This window comes from Rana temporaria, chromosome 3 (genome assembly GCF_905171775.1).
Source record: "Rana temporaria chromosome 3, aRanTem1.1, whole genome shotgun sequence".
Lineage (NCBI taxonomy): Eukaryota > Metazoa > Chordata > Amphibia > Anura > Ranidae > Rana > Rana temporaria.
Window position 1 is genome coordinate 495,010,600 of NC_053491.1, and position 23,971 is coordinate 495,034,570.

General features: G+C 50.0%; 1 protein-coding gene across 2 annotated transcripts; it reads left to right on the top strand.

Annotated features, from left to right (window-relative positions):
- Positions 1-486: 486 nt before the first annotated feature.
- LOC120933849 (asialoglycoprotein receptor 1-like) lies at positions 487-22,205 on the top strand. Of its 2 annotated transcripts, XM_040347261.1 has the most exons (9): positions 487-545; positions 6,022-6,115; positions 6,301-6,414; positions 6,893-6,988; positions 8,309-8,365; positions 11,080-11,154; positions 15,481-15,632; positions 19,922-20,028; positions 21,680-22,205. In XM_040347261.1, the coding sequence occupies exons 2-9, from the start codon at positions 6,025-6,027 to the stop codon at positions 21,825-21,827; spliced, it is 840 nt and encodes a 279-aa protein (XP_040203195.1). In that variant the 5' UTR covers positions 487-545; positions 6,022-6,024; the 3' UTR covers positions 21,828-22,205. The 2 variants fall into 2 exon arrangements, with proteins under 2 accessions (XP_040203195.1, XP_040203197.1); XM_040347263.1 differs by lacking the exon at positions 8,309-8,365.
- The last annotated feature ends 1,766 nt before the right edge of the window (positions 22,206-23,971 follow it).

Here is a 23,971-nt window from a genome sequence, read left to right on the forward strand (position 1 = left end):
ATGGTCCTAGAATATTAGACATCCCTCTCCTTCCATGGTCCTTGAATATTAGACATCCTGGATGAGTACGAAGTGGCGCCTCACCTGAAGCCCCCCAGATCTACAATCACGTGGAGACGGCATCTGCTGTCAGGTGGGGACCCCCATCGGGTGGTGTGTGAATTGGTGGGTCCCTCCTGCAGAATGTTGTGAGATGGGATCAGCCGGCCAAACAAGGACATCTTCCTAATTTGAGGAATTTGGACAAGAAGGGAAAATATGAAAAGAGCAACCTGAGAATTTCAAAGGGAAAGTATTTTTATTGATTTATATAAAATCTAAGAAAGGAAAACGTGATTGTGGGGTTTTCTCTTATAGTTGCTATTTTTATGATGAGTCAGGTTCTGCAGAATTTTCCTCTTTTCTCTGAAGTGAGGAAGCAATGGGGTCACGGGGGGGGGGGGGTGGGATCAGTAGGGAGAGTATTATATATAAAAGAAGGACGTTTTATATCCAGAGCCACAAACCACAGAGTGACACCGAGAGGACAACATCCAGACTACTAGGTGAGACCGAGGGGGGCAGGAGAGGGACGGAAAGAGAGAGATGGAGAGGGGGGATGGGAGAGAGAGAGCAGGAGGGAGGAGAGATAGAGATGGGGAGAGGGCAGGAGGGAGGAGAGATAGAGAGGGGGAGATGGGGAGAGAACAGGAGGGAGGAGAGATAGAGATGGGGGAGCAGGAGGGAAGAGAGATAGAGATGGGGGAGCAGGAGGGAAGAGAGATAGAGATGGGGGAGCAGGAGGGAGGAGAGATAGAGAGGTGGACATGGGGAAAGGGCAGGAGGGAGAAGAGATAGAGAGGGGGAGATGGGGGAGCAGGAGGGAGGATAGATAGAGAGGGGGAGATGGGGGAACAGGAGGGAGGGGAGATAGAGAGGGGGAGATGGGGGAGCAGGAGGGAGGAGAGATAGAGAGGGGGAGATGGGGAAAGGGCAGGAGGGAGGAGAGATAGAGAGGGGAGATGGGGAAAGGGCAGGAGGGAGGAGAGATAGAGAGGGGGGATGGGAGAGAGAACAGGAGGGAGGAGAGATAGAGAGGGGGAGATGGGGAGAGAGCAGAAGGGAGGAGAGATAGAGCGGGGGGATGGGGGAGAGAACAGGAGGGAGGAGAGATAGAGCGGGGGAGGGAGGTAAGATAGAGAGGAGGATATGGGAGAGAGAGCAGGAGGGAGGAGAGATAGGGAGGAGGAGATGGGGAGAGAGCAGGAGGGAGGATAGATAGAGAGAAGGAGATGGGGAGAGAGAGGGAGGGGAGATGGAGGAGAGAACAGGAGGGAGGAGAGATAGAGAGGGGGAGGGAGGTAAGATAGAGAGGGGGAGATGGGGGAGAGAGCAGGAGGGAGGAGAGATAGAGAGGGGGAGATGGGAGAGAGAAGGATGGAGGAGAGATAGGGAGGAGGAGATGGGGAGAGAGAGGGAGGGGAGATGGAGGAGAAAACAGGAGGGAGGAGAGATAGAGAGGGGGAGGGAGGTAAGATAGAGAGGGGGAGATGGGGGAGAGAGCAGGAGGGAGGAGAGATAGAGAGGGGGAGATGGGAGAGAGAAGGATGGAGGAGAGATAGGGAGGAGGAGATGGGGAGAGAGAGGGAGGGGAGATGGAGGAGAAAACAGGAGGGAGGAGAGATAGAGAGGGGGAGGGAGGTAAGATAGAGAGGAGGAGATGGGAGAGAGAGCAGGAGGGAGGAGAGATAGGGAGGAGGAGATGGAGAGAGAGCAGGAGGGAGGAGAGATAGAGAGGGGGAGATGGGGGAAGATTGGAAGAGAAGAGGTGGAGGAAGGATGAGACAGACAGAAGGATGGAGACAAAGGGTGGAGGAGGGGAAGAAAAGCAGGGAGAGGAGGATGAGAAGAGAGAAGGGGTCATAGAGGGGGAGGGGAAGAAAGATGTGGTGTGAAAAGAGACAGGGAAGGTGAGGGGGTGATAAAGTAAAATGATTAGGGGCCAGATCCACAAAAGAGATATGATGGGGTATCTCCAGATACGCCGTCGTATCTCTGAGTCCGGCCGGTCGTATCTATGCGCCTGGTTCTTAGAATCAGTTACGCATAGATATCCATTAGATCCGACAGGCGTAAGTCTCTTACGCCGTCGGATCTTAACTGCATATTTACGCTGGCGGCTAGAGGCGTGTACGCTGATTTACGCGTCGAATATGTATATCAGCTAGATACGCGAATTCACGAACGTACGCCCGGCCGACGCAGTACATTTACGCCGTTTACGTTAGGCTTTTCCCGGCGTAAAGTTACCCCTGCTATATGAGGCGTATATGCGGCGCACCAATGTTAAGTATGGCCGTCGTTCCCGCGACGAAATTTGAAAATTTTACGGTGTTTGAGCAAGTCGTTTGCGAATAGGGCTGGACGTAATTTACGTTCACGTCAAAACCAATGACGTCCTTGCGGCGTACTTTGGAGCAATGCACACTGGGAAATTTCACGGACGGCGCATGAGCAATTCGGGAAAAACGTCAATCACGTCGGGTCAAGCCTGATTTCCATAACACACGCCCACCTCTTCACACCGCTTACACCGGCCTATTTACGCTACGCCGCCGAAACTTTTTTTTTGAGAATACGGCACTTGCCTGTAAAAGTTGCAGAGGCGTAACGTAAAGAGGATACGTTACGCCCGCACAAAGTTGCGCCATTCTACGTGGATCTACCCCTATATGTGTTACCAATGGTTAAGTGGCACTATTGCCTAGTAATTAGTGCTTATATGCTAATGTTGGGTTCTTTGTATAATTCCGGGTTCACATAATAGTATGACTTTGGAGAAAAAGGTTAATCTCTGAATCTTTGAAATGTCCTGCTGTGTAGGGATGAGCTTTATGTTCGACTCGAACATTGGCTGTTTGCCCATTTGCCAAACAGTGAACAATTTGGGGTGTTCGCGGCAAATTCGAAAGCCACGGGACACCCTTTAAAAGTCTATGGAAGAAATCAAAATTGCTCATTTTAAAGGTTAATATGCAAGTTATTGTCATAAAAATTGTTTGGGGACCCGGGTCCTGCCCCAGGGGGAGTGTTAGGAGATCTGGGTCCTGCCCCAGGGGAGTGTTTGGGGACCCGGGTCCTGCCCCAGGGGGAGTGTTAGGAGATCTGGGTCCTGCCCCAGGGGAGTGTTTGGGGACCCGGGTCCTGCCCCAGGGGAGTGTTTGGGGACCCGGGTCCTGCCCCAGGGGAGTGTTTGGGGACCCGGCTCCTGCCCCAGGGGAGTGTTTGGGGACCCGGGTCCTGCCCCAGGGGAGTGTTTGGGGACCCGGCTCTTGCCCCAGGGGAGTGTTTGGGGACCCGGGTCCTGCCCCAGGGGAGTGTTTGGGGACCCGGCTCCTGCCCCAGGGGAGTGTTTGGGGACCCGGGTCCTGCCCCAGGGGAGTGTTTGGGGACCCGGGTCCTGCCCCAGGGGAGTGTATGGGGACCCAGGTCCTGCCCCAGGGGAGTGTTTGGGGACCCGGGTCCTGCCCCAGAGGAGTGTTTGGGGACCCGGTTCCTGCCCCAGGGGAGTGTTTGGGCACCCGGGTCCTGCCCCAGGGGAGTGTTTGGGGACCCGGCTCCTGCCCCAGGGGAGTGTTTGGGGACCCGGCTCCTGCCCCAGGGGAGTGTTTGGGGACCCGGCTCCTGCCCCAGGGGAGTGTTTGGGGACCCGGATCCTGCCCCAGGGGAGGGACCCGGCTTCTGCCCCAGGGGAGTGTTTGGGGACCCGGCTCCTGCCCCAGGGGACATGTATCAATGCAAAAAAATTAAAAAAATGGCTGTTTTTTCGGGAGCAGTGATTTTAATAATGCTTAAAGTGAAACAATAAAAGTGAAATATTCCTTTAAATTTCGTACCTGGGGGGTGTCTATAGTATGCCTGTAATATAGTGAATGTTTCCCGTGTTTAGAACTGTCCCTGCACAAAATGACATTTCTGAAGGAAAAAAGTAATTTAAAACTACTCGCGGCTATAATGAATTGTCGGGTCCCGGCAATACAGATAAAAGTCATTAAAAAAAACGGCATGGGTACCCTCCAGTCCATTACCAGGCCCTTCAGGTCTGGTATGGATGTTAAGGGGAACCCTGTGCCAATTTAAAAAAAAAATACGTAGGGGGTCCCCCTCAAAATCCATACCAGACCCTTATTCGAGCACGCAACCTGGCAGGCCGCAGGAAAAGAGGGGGGGACGAGAGAGCGCCCCCCCCCCTCCTGAACCGTACCAGGCCACATGCCCTCAACATGGGGAGGATGTTCTCATGTTGATGGGGACAAGGGCCTCATCCCCACAACCCTTGCCTGGTGGTTGAGAGGGTCTGTGGGCGGGGGGCTTATCGGAATCCGGAAGCTCCCTTTAACAAACGGGACCCCCCAGATCCCACCCCCCCATGTGAATTGGTACCCCTACCATTTCACAAAAAAGTGTCAAAATGACAGTCCTTTATTAAAAAGAAAAAAAAAGATTCCAGCAATGTAATCCATTCTCGATCTCCAGCAAGGATACAACGCACGCGATCCTGCCTCCACGGGAGGCACCCGACGAATGATGTGCTCCAGCCTTACAGCTCTTATATAGCTTATAAGGGCGGGGCCACTCAGCATGTGACCCCACCCCCTTCGACACAAGGGGAAACGCCAGGGGTTACCCAGTGACGTGTAGGGGTGACCCGGCCGCCTCTGATGGTTGACTCACCCGCAGACCTATGTTGAGGGCATGTGGCTTGGGAAGGTTCAGGAGGGGGGGCTCTCTCATGCCCCCTCTTTTCCTGCAGCCTACCAGGTTGCGTGCTCAGATAAGGGTCTGGTGTGGATTTTTGGGTGGAAGCCCACGCCATTTTTTTTTATTATGGCACAGGGTTCCCCTTAAAATCCATACCAGACCGGAAGGGCCTGATATGGAATCGGGGGGGACCCCCACACGTTTTTTTTTTTTTTAATTTTGATTTGGGGTTCCCCTTAATATTCATACCAGGCCCAAGGTCCTGGTAATGGACAGGGGGGAACGCATGCTGTTTTTTTCCATGCCTTTTCTCTGTATTGCCGGGACTCGACAATTCATGAATAGCCGCAAGTGATTTTAAATGACTATTTTTCTTTAGAAATTACATTTTGTGCAGGGACAGTTCTAAACACTGGAAACAAGCGCCACTTCACAGGCATATTATAGACACCCCACAGGTAAGAAATTTTAAGGAATATTTCACTTTTATTGTTTCACTTTAAGCATTATTAAAATCACTGCTCCCGAAAAAAAAACAGTTTTTAAAACTTTTTTGCATTGATACATGTTCCCTGGGGCAGGACCCGGATCCCCAAACACTCCCCCTGGGGCAGGACCCGGGTCCCCAAACACTCCCCTGGGGCAGGACACGGGTCCCCAAACACTCCCCCTGGGGCAGGACCCGGGTCTCCAAACACTCCCCTGGGGCAGGACCCGGGTCCCCAAACACTCCCCTGGGGCAGGACCCGGGTCCCCAAACACTCCCCTGGGGCAGGACCCGGGTCTCCAAACACTCCCCTGGGGCAGGACCCGGGTCCCCAAACACTCCCCTGGGGCATGACCCGGGTCTCCAAACACTCCCCTGGGGTAGGACTTGGGTCTCCAAACACTCCCCTGGGGCAGGACCTGGGTCCCCAAACACTCCCCTGGGGCAGGACCTGGGTCCCCAAACACTTTTTATCACGATAACTTGCATATTAACCTTTACGATTAGCACTTGATTTTTCGTGTCAAATAGACTTTAACGATGTTCGCGTGTTCAAAAAAGGTTTTTGGCTATTCTGCTGCAAACCTGACCGGGGGGTGATCGGCTCATCCCTACTGCTGTGTAACATGGAGACATTTCATCTCCTTGTTCTATAGCGAGGAGGGAGTCTGGAGGTCGGTCAAGTTAAAAAGAGGTTCCGAGAGAACAAGAATTAATGTCTCTTGTGATTATTGATGGGGGTTGTGGGGATGAAGAGAGAGGAGGATATCTGTCTATAATGGAGTCTTCTACAGGACATGCCAGTGCGCTACAAGGACGTAGAGCTTCTTCCAGAAGAAGACCCAACACCCAACAAGAGTCCCACTGGAAACCATTCAACTTCCCGAGGTACAAATCACCGTACATAGCACCACAGATACCGAGAATTACAGCCGGAATATCGGACGAGAGAAGTGGTACTGTGCAGAGTCCTTACATACAGAATAAGAACAGATACAGAGAATTACACCCGACATCGATTAATGTCATCCTATTCTTCCCAGAATGGAATCCAATGCAATTCTCTCTTTCAGGACTCACCATGAACAGGTGGATCCCCCAACCCTCCTCCGGCCTGATCTGCTCTCTGTCGGCACTTTGCACCGGTCTCCTCTTCATCATCATCATCCTCATCGTCACCATCACACGTGAGTTCATTCCCACTGTCCTTCCAACCACCTCACATTCCATCCACAGGTAACCCCCATCTCCAATCACCACTTACCCCCCTCCCCCCCCACTGTCCACACTACATTCTCTGGAAGATCTCCCCCCACTGTCCACACAGTAGGTCAGTGAGTGTAGGTCAGGCAGGTCAGTGTAATGGTGTCAGACAGGTGAGTTAGTGGTCAGCATTGATGGGCAATGGTAAGCCACACAACCCCACCCCCCCAGCCCACATACACCACACCCCTGTCCCAACGCCCAGCCCCCCTGCCTTGGACTTTGGGCTGAAGCCCCTGGTCTATTTGCTACCTAGCAACGCCCCTGCTGATGTGATATATACATTGGATGAAATCTGCCATCAGGGTAGTTGAATGATAATTGGGGAACCCAGGGTGGTTTCAGGGTCCACTTCAGTATCCTTCATCTGTTGAAAAAATTCTGGTTCTTTCTCTCCGGCAGGTCAGGGGGTGGATCAGACAGAGAAGAACATGGAGGTGAAGCTGAGGAATCTGAGTCTAGGAGTGGATTCCAAAGTGGAGAAACTGTCCCAGAATGGTAAGATGGCCCTATGAGGGGTGACACTATGTGACGGGGGTCTGGTCTAGGATGGTAAGATGGACCTCTGAGGGGTGACACTGTGTGACGGGGGTCTGGTCTAGGATGGTAAGATGGACCTCTGAGGGGAGACACTATGTGATGGGGGTCTGGTCTAGGATGGTAATATGGACCTCTGAGGGGTGACACTATGTGATGGGGGTCTGGTCTAGGATGGTAAGATGGACCTCTGAGGGTAGACACTATGTGATGGGGGTCTGGTCTAGGATGGTAAGATGGACCTCTGAGGGGTGACACTATGTGATGGGGGTCTGGTCTAGGATGGTAAGATGGACCTCTGAGGGGAGACACTATGTGACGGGGGTCTGGTCTAGGATGGTAAGATGGACTTCTGAGGGTAGACACTATGTGACAGGGGTCTGGTCTAGGATGGTAAGATGCCCCTCTGAGGGGAGACACTATGTGACGGGGGTCTGGTCTAGGATGGTAAGATGGACCTCTGAGGGTAGACACTATGTGATGGGGGTCTGGTCTAGGATGGTAAGAGGGACCTCTGAGGGGAGACACTATGTGATGGGGTCTGGTCTAGGATGGTAAGATGGACCTCTGAGGGTAGACACTATGTGACGGGGGTCTGGTCTAGGATGGTAAGATGGACCTCTGAGGGGGGACACTATGTGACGGGGGTCTGGTCTAGGATAGTAAGATGGACCTCTGAAGGGTGACACTATGTGACGGGGGTCTGGTCTAGGATGGTAAGATGGACCTCTGAGGGGTGACACTATGTGACGGGGGTCTGGTCTAGGATGGTAAGATGGACCTCTGAGCGGTGACACTATGTGACCGGGGTCTAGTCCAGGATGGTAAGATGCCCCTATGAGGGGAGACACTATGTCATGGGTGCTCAACCTGTGGCTCTCCAGCTGTTGCAGAACTTCAAGTCCCATCATGCCTCTGCCTTTGGGAGTCATGCTTGTAACAGTCAGTAGCTTGCAATGCCTCATGGGAATTGTAGTTCTGAAACAGCTGGAGAGCCACAGGTTGAGCACCCATGCACTATGTGATGGGGTCTGGTCTAGGATGGTAAGATGGACCTCTGAGGGAGACACTATGTGATGGGGTCTGGTCTAGGATGGTAAGATGGACCTCTGAGGGTAGACACTATGTGATGGGGTCTGGTCTAGGATGGTAAGATGGACCTCTGAGGGTAGACACTATGTAATGGGGGTCTGGTCTAGGATGGTAAGATGCCCCTCTGAGGAGTGACACTATGTGACGGGGGTCTTGTCTCCTCCTCTTATGGATGTTCTTCTCCTCTAGATTCCAGGATGATGGAGAAACTGACCAACATCGAAACCTTTGTAAAGGGCATGAGAGGTGAGCTGGGGCAGCATTGAAGAGTGGAGGGTAGAAATTGCCCTGAGAAACCATAGAATGTCTCTTCGGGTGATCTGGACATACAGACACGTGTATGACACAGAGGTCTATATAGTCATGTAGGTGAATGAATATACGGAAGACCTTTCTAATGGTTTTGCTCCTCGAAGCTGTCGGAGTAAATACTGAAAATAAATAGGATGGAGGCATCTGTGAACCAAATTTGATCTGATGATGTAACAGGTAATGAGACATGAAAAATGTATTTTGGGGGCAGGAGATCATTGTTATGATGATCTCCAAACCATTGACCCCACCTTGGACCCTAAAAGGGGTGGGGATTACATGGAAATGGGAGTGGTTTCTGGGATATGGGTGTTTGGACACTTTTTGGGCTGTGCTTAGATTCCTCAGTACAGAGGGTTAAACTTTTCTTATTGGATATGCAGAATGTAGGAGAATCAGGCATGTACTGGCCATCAGGACTACCGGGAGTTTCCCGATGGGCCGATGGCTCAGTGGGCCATCGGCGGGAGCGTGGCAGCAAACAGAGGCGAGGATTTGGGGAAGGTGGCCAGCGAGGAGTGGAGTTGGATGTAAAAGCCGAGGAGGGAGAAGAGCTCCACCCCCTCCCTGACCACTGAAGAGATAAACAGGAGCGAGGGCGGCCTCCCCCGCGCTCCCAGAACCTCGATTCGTCCACCTCCTCTCTGCTCCAGGATTGACAATATACTTAGAGGATCCAGAAGTTTCATTTATTTTAGTAAGGAAAGACTGCAGCTTTCTAGGGTGTTCATTGGCCACGTTTTTGGTTTATTCACACCACGTAAAACCAGAAAGTGGACTTTCCCTTAGCTTCTAAACGGTGCTTCCTACCAGGACCAAACTGGATTTAGTTTTGTTTTTTGGTTCAGGCTCCATTTTCTGCACCAAACCCATACACAATGTTGATGAACTAGAGTTGTGCTGGAAAACCCTATATTGAGATTCGGCAAAATCCAAGTTCTTCATGAGGCCTCGTACACATGACCGGGGAACTCGGCGGGCGAAACACATCGTTTTCCTCGTCGAGTTCTTGTTAGGCTGTCGAGGAACTTGTCAAACCAATTTTCTCCATTCCCGTCAAGGAAAAAGAGAACATGCTCTCTTTTTGGCTCTTCGAGTTCCTCGACAGTTTCCTCACTGAAAAACGTACACACGACCGGTTTCCTCTGCAAAAAAAATCTCCCACCAAGTTTCTTGATGGATTCTGCCGAGAAAACCGGTCGTGTGTACGAGGCCTGAGTCATGATTTCAGTGGGGGGTTGGGTGTGGTATTTGAAGTTTGGGGAGCAGATTGGCTCCTCCCAACACCAGACTAGAGGGGCCCAATAGTGTTTAACATTGTCTTAGATGTTCTGTATTAGCTGCTCTGACAATTATTTTTGGTGGAAATGTTTTATTTATTGTTTCATATTTTTGATATGATAGTTTGACTGATAATAAACATGGTTGCTGTGACGAGCCCTTGTCCTCAAAAGAACTTTGTACGCCGTCAATGCTTCCTGTGTCCAGAACCAGCGCTATCCAAGACTCCTTAACCCACCCAGTCACCTGACCACACTAGTCTTGGAGTACATCAGGAAGAGCCTCTTTATTTAAGATCCCACACAAATATATACACAAGGATGACAATACAAACTAACCAGAAACCTGTGCTATGATTAAGCACTGGGCTACAGTGTGAAACGCGTCAACTTCTGTTCTATTTTTTGCTGTGGCATGCTAATTATCTAATCCTTTAGACAGCCTAGGTGACTCAGAGACATGACCTTTAGGACAGACTTGCCGTCTTTTAGCTCAGAAGACATAATCAACATTATCATAAATAGAAACACAGAACTCCTTCTCACACTAGCAGAGTTAATTGACACAAACAACAACGGGTCAAAGACTCTCAGAGCCCACACTAGACTTATTTACAATAAACACATTATAGCTGACAACAGACGGACTAGGTGACTCGGAGGCATGACCTTTCAGTTCCTAGCCTTGCTGTCTCCTAGCTCCCTAACTACAATATACATGATCATAAATCAACACAGAACTCCTTCACACAATAGCAGAGTTCATTAACACAAACAACAACGGGTGAAAGACTCTCAGAGCTCACACTAGACTTATTTACAATAAACACATTATAGCCGACAACAGACAGACAGGTGGGTGGAGTTGATGGCATCGGAAATCTTCTATGAGCCCCGACATTATGAAGCCATCACTATATGACCTATACAGGGTTCCCAGAGTCTGTGTGTTTTGGGGGGCACATGGACCGGAATCCAAAGTAACGTTACTTTAAGGTCCCCAGGCATACACCTCACAAAGAGTATTGTTCCCTTAAAATCCAGGGCAAGAGGCGGGCATTCAGTCCTCTCCATAAGCCTCTGTCCCGGCTAGGTCTGCCACAGCTGCAATAAGACAAATGAGCGCATTTACAAGACATTTAGAGTTGGGGAAGGTTAACATTTAAGTCCAGGCTTTAGAGAAGATTAGGACTTTTTTTAGGAATGACAAATTCAGTTTTTTTAATATAAAAATGTTGTGGCGGCGGAATTGGCGCATCCAAAACTACCAGGGAAATTTCAGTTTTGCAGAAATGGAATGTCTCTTCTATAAAATAGAGAGGCCTGGAGGACATGTACACAGCAGACTGAGATGACTTTCTATTACAGGTTCTTATGCCAATGACATCCAGAGGGTTCTGGGAGCCGTGGCAAGACTGACGGAGGAGATCCGGAAAGGGAACAGTAAGTTTAATTTCGGAAATTAGAACATTTACTCACCTAATGCCTCGTACACACGACAGTTTTTCTCGGCAACAAAAAAATGTTTTTCCCCGACGGGATTCCTCTCAAGCCCGCCCGCCCAAAGCGCGGTGACGTACAACACGTACGACGGCACTCTAAAGGGGAAGTTCCATTCAAACGGCGCCACCCTTTGGGCTGCTTTTGCTGATCCTTGTGTTAGTAAAAGTTTGGTGAGAGAAGATTTGCGCTTTTCAGTCTTTGTGCTTTTTCAGTCCGTTACAGCGTGACGAATGTGCTATCTTCATTCCGAACGCTAGTTTTACCAGAACGAGCGATCCCGTCTTATACTTGATTCTGCGCATGCGCGTTTTCTCACATTGGGATAGCATACACATGACTGGTTTTCCAGACGGAAAAAAGACCACCGGGAAGTTCTCTTTTTTTCCCACAGTTTGCTCATCGGGAAAACTGCGATGGAGCATACACACGGCCAAAAGCTGTCATGGCAGTTTTCCCGTTGGGAAAAAACGGTCGTGTGTACGAGGCAAAACAGTTTTTTCTCAGAACATCCGGTGCTCAGATTGGCAGTTTTTAAAATTAAGGGTTTCATCTTCCGGGGGCCCCTGGTGGCCATTTTGATCCAATCTGCACTTCCTGGGTTCGTAAGTCTGTCTCTGCCACCCTAATTGAACTCTTAGGCCCCGTACACACGGTCGGTTTGGTCCGATGAGAATGAATCGAAGTTCAGTTTCATCAGACCAAACCGACCGTGTGTATAGGCTATCGGTCTGGTTTCCTTCGGTCCAAAATTTCTAAACATGCTTCAAAACCGAACCGATGGACCGCTGCCCCATCGGACCAAACCGATGGTTAGTACAGAAAAGCATTGGTTCAAAACCCGCGCATGCTCAGAATCAAGTCGACGCATGCTTGGAAGCATTGAACTTCGTTTTATTCAGCATGTCGTGTGTTGGACTTCACCGCGTTCTGACCGATCGGATTTTGGACTGATGGTGTGTACACATATCAGGCCGTACGGCCACTTCAGAGGTGAACCGATGAAAACGATCCGACGGGCAAATCTCATCGGTTTGGTCCGACCGTGTGTACGGGGCCTTAGGCTGTGGGTGTTGAGTCTGTACGGACTTAGGATGAGTCCTTAAGGTTTGGTAATATTTCCAGGAACAAGGCCAGTCTGTATTCTCGCTATGGAGGGTAATTGGTTGCTCTCTTGGAGTTTATTTCACTGATATATTTCTCTTTGGATTGGTTTATTACTCCCTTTCTGTTAGAATTTGTCAGGATGGTTGCTTGGAGTGTTGGCTGGAGAGAATCCTGATGGGAGTGTTGGGTGGGACAGGGAAATTATGGGTTGTTATTATTAGTGTTGGGTGGATGGGGTGCTGATGGGTAGTTGTTGGTAGTGTTGAGCAGATGGTTTGCTGGGAATGTGGAGTGAGTGGAGAGTGAATGGGTTATGGGCAATGTTAAGAGGATGGAATGTTGATGGGTTATTGGTATTGTTGGGTGGATGGGTTACTAATGGGATGTTAGTAGTGTGGGATGAATGGGTTATTGGTATTGTTGGGTGGATGGGTTACTAATGGGATGTTAGTAGTGTGGGATGAATGGGTTATTGGTATTGTTGGGTGGATGGGTTACTAATGGGATGTTAGTAGTGTGGGATGAATGGGTTATTGGGAGTAGTAAGTGAGTGAGGAGTGGGGGGGTTGTAGGCATTGTTGAGTGGATGGAATGTTGATGGGTTTAATGGTAGTGTTGGGTGGTAGGATGCAAATAGGTTTTTGTTAGAGTTGGGTGGATGAGCGCTGATGGGTTGTTGTTGTTGTTGTTAGTGTTGAGTGGATGGGTTACTGGTGGGTTATTGGCAGTGTTGAGTCAGTGGGGAGTAGATGGGTTGTGGGTAGTGTTGTGTGGATGGAATGTTGATGGGTTGTTGGTAGTGTTGGGTGGATGGGTGCTGATGGGTTGTTAGTAGTGTTGAGATGCTGATGGGTTGTTGAGATGTTGCATGGACAGAGTGATGGTGAGTTGTTGGGAGTGTTGGGTGGATGGGGTGCTGATGGGTAGTTGTTGGTTATGTTGGGCAGATGGGTTGCTGGGACTGTGGAGTGAGTTGAGAGTGGATGGGTTATGGGCAGTATTAAGCGGATGGAATGTTGATGGGTTATTGGTAGTGTTGGATGTGTGCTGATGGGTTTTTGGTATTGTTGGGTGGGTGGGTTATTAATGGGTTGTTAGTAGTGTTGGAGGGATGGGTTATTGGGAGTATTAAGTGAGTTAGAAGTGTATGGGTTGTGGGTAGTGTTATGTGGATGGAATGTTGATGGGTTGTTGGTAGTGTTGGGTGGATAGAATGTTGATGGGTTGTTGGTAGGGCTAGGTAGATGGGTTAATAATGATTTGTAGGGGGTGCTGGGTGTGCAAGATTCTGATGGCTTGTTGAGATGTTGCATGGACAGAGTGAAGGTGGGTTGTTAGGAGTGTTGAATGGATAGGGAGCTGATGGGTTGTTGGAAGTGTTGGGTGGAATGGGATGCTGATCGATTGCTTGTAGTGTTGGATAGATATGGTGTTGATGGGTTGTTGGGAGTGTTGAATGGATAGGGTGCTGATGAGTTGCAGGGAGGTTTGGGTGGACAGAGAGCGATGATGCATTTTAAAGTGTTAGGTGGACAGGGTGCCGAATGTGTTGTTTGGATTGTCAGATAAATGGGATGCTAGTGGATTACTGAGATTGTTGGGTGGATGTGGAGTTTATAATGAAGTGCTAATAAGTTTTTGGGATTCTAAAGGAATGTTGGTATTTTTTGGTAGACAGGGGAGTTATGGGTTGTCAATGTTTGAAGGACAGGGTGCTGATGAGTTGTGGGGAGTGTTGAATGAATGGGGTGTTGATGGGTTGTTGGGAGTGTTGGGTGTATGGATAATTAATGGGTTGCTAGTAGTGTTGAGTGAACTGTGTGTTGATGGGTTTTTGGGAGTGTGGGGTGGAGGGATGTCCTATGGGTCATTGGGGAGATTTGGGTGGATGGAGTGTTGATGAGATGTTGGGTGTGTCAGGTGGGCAGGGTGTTGGGAGTGTGGGGTGGGGAGACGTCTGATGGGTTATTGGGGGATTTGGGTGGATGGAGTGTTGATGAGATGTTGGGTGTGTCAGGTGTAGGGAGTGTGGGGTGGAGAGATGTGTAATGGGTTATTGGGGAGATTTGGGCGGGTGGAGTTTTGATGAGATGTTGGGTGGGCAGGGTGTTGGGAGTGTTGGGTGGGCAGGGTGTTGGGCGGAGAGATGTCTTATGGGTTATTGGGGATATTTGGGTGGATGGGGTGTTGATGAGATGTTGGGTGTGTCAGGTGGGCAGGGTGTTGGGTGTGTTGAGTGGGCAGGGTGTTGGGAGTGTTGGGTGGGCAGGGTGTTGGGAGTGTTGGGTGGACATGGTGTTGGGTGTGTCAGGTGGGCAGGGTGTTGGGTGTGTCAGGTGGGCAGGGTGTTGGGTGTGTTGGGTGGGCAGGGTGTTGGGTGTGTTGGGTGGGCAGGGTGTTGGGAGTGTTGGGTGGGCAGGGTGTTGGGAGTGTTGGGTGGGCATGGTGTTGGGTGTGTCAGGTGGGCAGGGTGTTGGGTGTGTCAGGTGGGCAGGGTGTTGGGTGGGCAGGGTGTTGGGAGTGTTGGGTGGGCAGGGTGTTGGGAGTGTTGGGTGGGCAGGGTGTTGTGTGTGTCGGGTGGGCAGGGTGTTGGGTGTGTCAGGTGGGCAGGGTGTTGGGTGGGCAGGGTGTTGGGTGGGCAGGGTGTTGGGAGTGTTGGGTGGGCAGGGTGTTGGGTGTGTCAGGTGGGCAGGGTGTTGGGTGTGTCAGGTGGGCAGGGTGTTGGGTGTGTTGGGTGGGCAGGGTGTTGGGTGGGCAGGGTGTTGGGAGTGTTGGGTGGGCAGGGTGTTGGGAGTGTTGGGTGGGCAGGGTGTTGGGAGTGTTTGGTAGATGGGGTGCTGACAGGATGCTGAGAGTTTTGAGTGAACAGGCTGCTGGTGTGTTGATGGAAGCTGTTTGTGAATAAGGTGGATTGGTTGTTGGTATTGTTTGGCAGATTGGGTGTTGATGGTTTTTGTATGGGGTGTACTGGGCCTTGATGATCAGTAAAGTCTTATTATGGGCGCTGTCATAAGAGTTCCCTGTGAGACAGACGCAGCGCCCTCTTCTTCAAGGCATGTAGTAGAGGGAATGTTTAAGTCTCTGCCCATCACAACTTGTGGAGGTAATTTTCATTAGCGAATAACTACAACATTTGTCTCTCTCTCTCTCTACCTCCCTCAGACTCTACGGATCTATTGTGTGATGTGGGCTGGAGGCAGTATGCCTTCAGCTGTTACTATTTATCCCAGTATAGGCGGACATGGGAGAGCGCGAAGAAAGACTGCGAGACAAGGGGTGCTCATTTGGTGGTCATTAATGGCGAGGACGAAAATGTAAGAATTCCGGGAGCCCCACAGCCCTTGGGTGTGCCATGGTGGGAGGGCTTCCTGCCAATCTAGGCAAAGGGGTGGGGCCATATTTTTCATTGTCGGGTCTATAAAGATATGTACTATAGTCAGCAATGGCCTGTACCATATATCCAATGAAGATTTAGATCTCTCTGTATGTGTGTGCCTATAGAATATTGTACCTGGGTATATGGAAATTCAGCTGTAACCATATCTCCTGTGCTAATAAGTAAACATTCCGTCTAATGTTAATGCATCTTACCTACCACTCTATTTCCCGTATATCCCCATGTAAACAGACATCCCCACAGCTCACGTTCTCAGCATCCTCCTCTTCTGGGCCTCTCCCCAGCACTGCACTTGGTTTTTATTCAAAACACAACAAAAACAATGACAAACAGGAAGTGATGGCTCCAACAGCCAATCGCTTCCTCCATGGGAAATGACATCACAGGAAATGACCTCCACACAGGAAATGACCTCCACACAGGAAATTACCTCACAGGATGAGGTTATACAAACAACCAAGGAAAAATGGCTAGGGAAGTCTTATGGGCGTGTCTGGGCAGGGACCGCGTTTTTCCTGTCCCCTGTACCTGGAAGCTAAACAAAGGAAGCCGCATGTCTTTCAAACATGGACGCTCTCCCTGACCATGACAATTCAAAAGCTCCCGTATTACTGCTGGGATGAATCCTTATTCTGCGTTGTTCAGAGAACAACACATACTCAGATTATACTACCGTTCCTGTGGATGGGAAATTATCTGCAGGTGTACGCTACGTGTCCCGCCATGTGCGGATCAGACACACAGAAAGACGAGCGCTTATTCCCCCCATAACCGATAATGTCCTTGCAGAGTGAACACATCCCCTCCAGACGATCGTTGTCTGCATCGCACAGGGGCCCTTCGCTGGCAGACATATCCCCACTTTTTTAACTACCAGACGGGACTCAACCAGCGTCAGTCTGCCCCGGTCAGCTCTTTAGAGCGGGAGTACTAACACTGGGAGACACTATGACAAAACATATTTGTAGCACTACCCCCGAAGGAGCTGCTGGTTTAGTTTGGGTGGCACGTTACCTCTGTTTCTCTGCCGTCTAGGGTACTGGATAAGAGCTGAAACTATGTCAATGTCCACACGTTGCGTTCCCTTTTCTCTGCTTTATTTACCAAACGTGGTAAAAGAACAAACAATAGGTTGAAGAGGTGAGGTAGGGTATGGGTAGTAGGTTCAGGTGAAGAACTTGATCGGAAGCACTCCTGCTCCCAATCATAAACTCCCGTCGCCACTCTGGCCAGAGTGGGTGTTGTGCCCCTGGATAGGCCTCTCTCACTAGTCCTAGCAGCCAGGGCATCACACGGAACCTTGGTACAGTTTCTGCCACTGACCTTCCCAAAGGTGGAGATACGATCGGTCCAGAATCCTCTCGGTTTATGATTAAGCTCCCGGATCTCTTCTCAAAGTAATAACTTACAGGGCTTTTTTTCAGGGGGAACTTGGGGGAACTCAGTTCCACCACCTCTGACTCAGACCCTTTGGTGCCTGCTCACCACAATCACTTGTAAACACAGAAGTCTGGTTTCTGTGTTTACAAGTGACAGCTTTGTAACCCCCTGAACTCTGCACTCTGTATGTAATGCAATTCTGGTATTTAATGCCTCTTTAAGACCTTTCTACTGTTTGTGAAATCTGAATGGGTCGTGGTTGAGTTCCTGCACCTATTTTCTGAGAAAAAAAGCTCTGATAACTTATATGATCAGGTAACTGACAGGCGGTCACCGCTCAGCCTTCCAGTAGTGATCGGTCCTTCAATGATGTTCAGGCCTCCCCTGAGTGTACCAGCCTTGTGCTCGGTGCTCTCCAGACAGGTACTTCATTCGATGACTTCCTCCCTCTAGGATGGATAGCGTAGGACCTCTTTAGCAATGCAGACCCAGACTGACTATTGGGCCTGCTCAGCAGGGTACAACTCCAGACCAACTTGGTCCCGGAGCCAGGAAACTCAGTACACGCACCCCTGGCCAGGAGGGCCACACACAGGGGTGGTGGGACAACTGCCCAGGGTGGACAACGATGACCCAGAACCTGTGACGTCTCCCCAGCATGCACAGCGAGGTGATCAACCCCCACTGATTGGCCACTGAGAAAGAATACCCAACACACCTGGACCTGACCGCTGCCACCCTTGGCCTGGGGTGGAACTGACATCCCAGACAACAATAGATGTCACCTACAGTACAGCCACCACTGGAACATAGGTCTCAATTTGAAAACAAAAATAGGTCCGAGGTTACTAATCCTCTGACTACCCTAAATTTAAAGCAGGGCCAGCAAAGAAAACACTACATATTAAATACATCTTCATAACATTTTCACAACACTGGTTTAGTGTTTGTAACGGAAAGTCCCACACTCCGCTTGAGTGCTTTCGTCATATACCGCTTCCTATCAGTCTGGATATAGATATCAGATATTCCAGCTGCCCTCACAAGCACACAACGAGACGAGACTTGTATGTCTGCTGAACATGGAGTGTTTATTAGAACCAAGAATACAACCTTATATACAGTTAAAGAGGAGGTAACCAGACATAAATTAACATGAGCTAATTAACTAATCATTTACCCAGACTAGGCGACTCAAAGATATGTGTCATGGATATGCAGTAATGTCTGGCAGCTTACCTTCCTCTCCATGTGTTCACCTGAAGCCCCATACACACTATCAGATTTCCTGCAGGTTTTCTCTTCAGGTTTACCAAAACCATCTAATATGAGGTCAAACCTCAGGAGTTTCAGTTTGTATGCAATCAGGCAGGCCCCTGAACTACATGGTTTTGGTAAACCTGAAGAGAAAACCTGCAGGAAAACTGATAGTGTGTATGGGGCTTTAGAGGCCAGACTGTCTCACATGGCTGCTTTTATCATCTCTCCTCCCTGTATGGCTCCACCCGAGGTCATATCCGGAACTCTATATTAACCAGTGCACTGCAGGTCTGCCTTGCTGATCAACCTTGTTTGTTAAGCATTGTGTGTTTGGGTTCCTGCTTGCCGTGTGCTACGTTTATCTCTGTGTGCCGATCTTGGCTTGTCCCCGACTATTCCTGTTTGCTTGTGACCCTGACCTTTGTCCTGTCCTTTGTTTATCCTGTCTGCTTGTCAACCTGACCTTGGCTTACCCCTCAATATCTCTTGTATCCTGAGTGGCTGCTTCCCCTCTCTGCTCTCTACCGTATGGAGTGTGAACTGAGGGACTCTGGGGGCTGCGACCTGGATACAGTTGCAGCTAAGGCCATCCTCACCACTAGAGGCTCTGGTGAAAACCTGCTGGATCTTAGACTCCGTGCCCCCGGGGGAATCTTGGGCTCAAGCTTCCTGTGGGATCCCTGTTTGTGCTCCAGTGGACCTGTTTCCCATATCCACTCTGTGTCCAATCTGCAGCAGTCTGCCATAGGGTTCACTACCTTGTGGTGCACTCCTGACTCCAAGGGGGTGCATCAGTCATCTGGCCACAGGTAACCTGACAATATGACCTTTTAGAGTAGACTCTACGTCTCCTCGCTCACCGGCTATACAATACACATTATCATAATTGTAAACACAGGACACCTTCTCACAATAGCAGGAGCTCCAGCAGGAGTCGGCCCGTCTCCTACATTGTACAGAGGCCAATGTGATCGGCTCTCTCAACTAACACGTTGAGTTCAGAATCAAACAAACCAAGAATAGTCTTTACATATCCTGGGGGATATTGTGGATAAATATTACTATCCCATTTTAAGTAGCCCAAGATATATTTTCTCAGTCACCCTATATTATCTATTTTCTCAGTCACCCTGGACACAGGGTGATTTAGACATAAGAGGTGCCGGGGGAGCTGGAACAAGGGTATCCCATATTTTGCAAGGGATTCTGGGTTCCACGGACCCTCCCGTCACAGTGTTCTCTGTACAGCACCGCGTATTATTTTAGAGCTGTATAAATGTATATTAATAATAGCGTGTGACTGTGGGGGGAGGGGACATTAGAGTGTGAGCTCCTCTGTACAGAGACTGATGTGATGTGGGGGGAGGGGACATTAGAGTGTGAGCTCCTCTGTACAGAGACTGATGTGATGTGGGGGGAGGGGACATTAGAGTGTAAGCTCCTCTGGTACAGAGACTGATGTGATTGGCTCAGTGGTCTCTGTGCATTATTCCAGAACCTTTTAGAGCTGTACTATAGAAGTAGACATTATCACTGTATCATTATCTGTTTTTTGTCTTTCTGAAGAGATTTGTAGGTTCACTTTCTAATTGGCAGACCTCGTGGATCGGTCTCACAGACGTGGACGGATCCTGGAAATGGGTGGACGGGACTTCTTACGATGATACTCCAAAGTAAGACGCCGACCCCCCCCCCCCCCCCCCCCCCCAGTTATGAAATTCCCTCTGACTTTGCTTTATAAACCGAATGCTCTCGTTGTTTGTCTGCTGTGTCTCGTCCACCTTTTTTGGGATTATTCTTGGTGGTTCTCCTTAGGTTAACATGTTCTTTAAGGCCTCATACACACGATAGGTTAACCAGAGGACAACGGTCTGATGGACCGGTTTCATCGGTCAAAACCGATCGTGTGTGGTCCCCATAGGTTATTTAACCATCGGTTAAAAAAAAGCCAACTTGCTTTAAATTTTAACCGATGGATTCCTAACCACTTAAGCCCCGGACCATATTGCTGCCTAAAGACCCAAGGGGTTTTTACAGTTCGGGACTGCGTCGCTTTAACAGACAATTGCGCGGTCGTGCGACGTGGCTCCCAAACAAAATTGGCGTCCTTTTTTCCCCCACAAATAGAGCTTTCTTTTGGTGGTATTTGATCACCTCTGCGGTTTTTATTTTTTGCGCTATAAACAAAAATAGAGCGACAATTTTGAAAAAAATTCAATATTTTTTACTTTTCTATAATAAATATCCCCCAAAAACATATATAAAAAAAAATTTCCCTCAGTTTAGGCCGATACGTACTCTTCTACCTATTTTTGGTAAAAAAAATCGCAATAATCGTTTATCGGTTGGTTTGCGCAAAATTTATAGCGTTTACAGAATAGGGGATAGTTTTTTTGCATTTTTATTTTTTTTATTTTTTTTACTACTAATGGCGGCGATCAGCGATTTTTTTCGTGACTGCGACATTATGGCGGACACTTCGGACAATTTTGACACATTTTTGGGACCGTTGTCATTTTCACAGCAAAAAATGCATTTAAATTGCATTGTTTATTGTGAAAATGACAATTGCAGTTTGGGAGTTAACCACAGGGGGCGCTGTAGGAGTTAGGGTGCACCTAGTGTGTGTTTACTACTGTAGGGGGGTGTGGCTGTAGGAATGACGTCATCGATCGTGTCTTCCCTATAAAGGGAATGACGCGATCGATGCGCCGACACAGTGAAGCACGCGGAAGCCGCGTGTACACGCGGCTCTCCCCGTTCTTCAGCTCCGGGGAGCGATCGCGGCGGAGCGGCTATAAACAAATAGCCGCGCCGTCGTCCCGTATCGCTCCCCGAGCGGACCCGACCTCCGCATGTACCGGGGGGTCCCGATCGGACCCCCCACCCACGTCTAGCAGAGGACGTACAGGTACGTGATTGTGCCTGTCCGTGCCATTCTGCTGACATATATGTACATGAGGAGGTCGGGAAGTGGTTAACCGATAGGTCAAAACCGATCGTTAGTAGGCACAACCATCGGTTAAAAATCCAGGCATGCTCAGAATCAAGTCGACGCATGCTTGGAAGCATTGAACTTTATTTTTTTCAGCACGTCCTTGTGTTTTACGTCACCGCGTTCTGACACGATCGGTTGGTGTGTGGGCGCGACGGACCATCAGTCAGCTTCATCGGTTAACCTAGGACATCTGTCCTTCAGACCGTTCTCATCGGTTGGACTGATGGTGTGTACGAGGCTTAAGACTCCTTCTCTACGTTGGTCCTACCATTGGTTCTGTCAGCCAACCTGCTTGGTCTATTCACTATTTCTCTTGGTTCCTGTAGATTCTGGATGCCCGGTCAGCCTGATGAATGGATCAATCCCATCCATTCACAAGGGGAAGATTGTGCTGAGCTGCACAGCTCCGGAGGCTGGAATGACGGACATTGTTCTCTGGAGCTTGTATATATCTGTGAGAAGGAATTGCATTGACCTGATGAACAGGAGGACAACCTGATATCTTCACCCCCTAATCATTCCTGATCCTCGGCTACGCTATATTGATGTAGAATCTTGAATGATCCTGAGGGGCATGCTGGGATTTATAGTTGTTGATAGGAACAGCGTTTTGGATTCTACAACCACAATAGAGCAATGAGGAGATGGGTTCTTGCCGTTGTTTGATGTTCAGCGACAGTTAGATTTCACTTTCTAGACTTCAGAGAACATACAGAATGAAGATGAACTCCTCGGGGGCGGGCACTTCCCTTAGTTTTCCTTTTGTTCTGTGTGGATGATCAGTATTAATAAATCCCTGCAGATAATGACTCCTTGTGTACATAAAGTTAATAAAGTGTTAATCTCTGTGAAGCAATGCACGTCCTATATGTACATCTCCACCTGTCACAGTATTCACCAGAAGATGGGGGAGGGGAGAAGAGAAACACAAGAGAAGGGGGAAAGAGAGCAGAGAAGAACCTGGCAGAATGTGAAGGAGAGAAATAGAATGAAAGGTGACAGAAGAGGAGGAGGGAAGAAAGATGGGAAAAAATTGAGAACTGTGGGGGTGAGGGGCTGGGAGGAGAAGGGATAGATAGCTGAGAGGAAGTAAGGTGAGTAAGAGGGGAAGAGTGAGCTGGGAGGAGGGGAGAAGAGTGCTGGGAGAAGAGGGGAAGAGAGGAGAGAAGAACCTGGCAGAATGTGAAGGAGAGAAATAGAATGAACGGTGACAGAGGAGGAGGGAAGAAAGATGGGAAAAATTCGAGAACTGCGGGTGGGGGGGCTGGGAGGAGAAGGGATAGATAGCTGAGAGGAAGGAAGGTGAGTGCTGGGAGAAGAAGGGAAGAGTGAGCTGGGAGGAGGGGAGGAGAGGGCTGGGAGAAGAGGGAGATGAAAAGAGGGGAGCGGAGAGTGTTGGGAGAAGAGGGGAAAAGGGAGCGGAGTGTGTTGGGAGAAGAGGGGAAGAGGGAGCAGAGAGTGTTGAGAGAACAGGGGAAAGGGGAGCGGAGTGTGTTGGGAGAAGAGGGAGCGGAGAGTGTTGGGAGAAGAGGGGAAGAGGGAGCGGAGAGTGTTGGGAGAAGAGGGGAAAAGTGAGCGGAGTGTGTTGGGAGAAGAGGGGAAGAGGGAGCGGAGAGTGTTGGGAGAAGAGGGGAAGAGGGAGCGGAGAGTGTTGGGAGAAGAGGGGAAAAGGGAGCGGAGAGTGTTGGGAGAAGAGGGGAAGAGGGAGCGGAGAGTGTTGGGAGAAGAGGGGAAGAGGGAGCGGAGAGTGTTGGGAGAAGAGGGGAAGAGGGAGCGGAGAGTGTTGGGAGAAGAGGGGAAGAGGGAGCGGAGAGTGTTGGGAGAAGAGGGGAAAAGGGAGCGGAGAGTGTTGGGAGAAGAGGGGAAGAGGGAGCGGAGAGTGTTGGGAGAAGAGGGGAAGAGGGAGCGGAGAGTGTTGGGAGAAGAGGGGAAGAGGGAGCGGAGAGTGTTGGGAGAAGAGGGGAAGAGGGAGCGGAGAGTGTTGGGAGAAGAGGGGAAGAGGGAGCGGAGAGTGTTGGGAGAAGAGGGGAAAAGGGAGCGGAGAGTGTTGGGAGAAGAGGGGAAGAGGGAGCGGAGAGTGTTGGGAGAAGAGGGGAAGAGGGAGCGGAGAGTGTTGGGAGAAGAGGGGAAGAGGGAGCGGAGAGTGTTGGGAGAAGAGGGGAAGAGGGAGCGGAGAGTGTTGGGAGAAGAGGGGAAAAGGGAGCGGAGTGTGTTGGGAGAAGAGGGGAAAAGGGAGCGGAGTGTGTTGGGAGAAGAGGGGAAGAGGGAGCGGAGAGTGTTGGGAGAAGAGGGGAAGAGGGAGCGGAGAGTGTTGGGAGAAGAGGGAGCGGAGAGTGTTGAGAGAAGAGGGGAAGAGGGAGCGGAGAGTGTTGGGAGAAGAGGGGAAGAGGGAGCGGAGAGTGTTGGGAGAAGAGGGGAAAAGGGAGCGGAGTGTGTTGGGAGAAGAGGGGAAAAGGGAGCGGAGTGTGTTGGGAGAAGAGGGGAAGAGGGAGCGGAGAGTGTTGGGAGAAGAGGGAGCGGAGAGTGTTGAGAGAAGAGGGGAAGAGGGAGCGGAGAGTGTTGGGAGAAGAGGGGAAGAGGGAGCGGAGAGTGTTGGGAGAAGAGGGGAAGAGGGAGCG

Coding starts and splice junctions, on each gene's coding strand:
- LOC120933849 (XM_040347261.1), top strand. CDS start 6,025: ATGCCAGTGCGCTACAAGGACGTAGAGCTTCTTCCAGAAGAAGACCCA. Junction 8,366..11,079: donor CTTTGTAAAGGGCATGAGAG/GTGAGCTGGGGC, acceptor TTTCTATTACAG/GTTCTTATGCCAATGACATC. Junction 11,155..15,480: donor GGAGATCCGGAAAGGGAACA/GTAAGTTTAATT, acceptor TACCTCCCTCAG/ACTCTACGGATCTATTGTGT.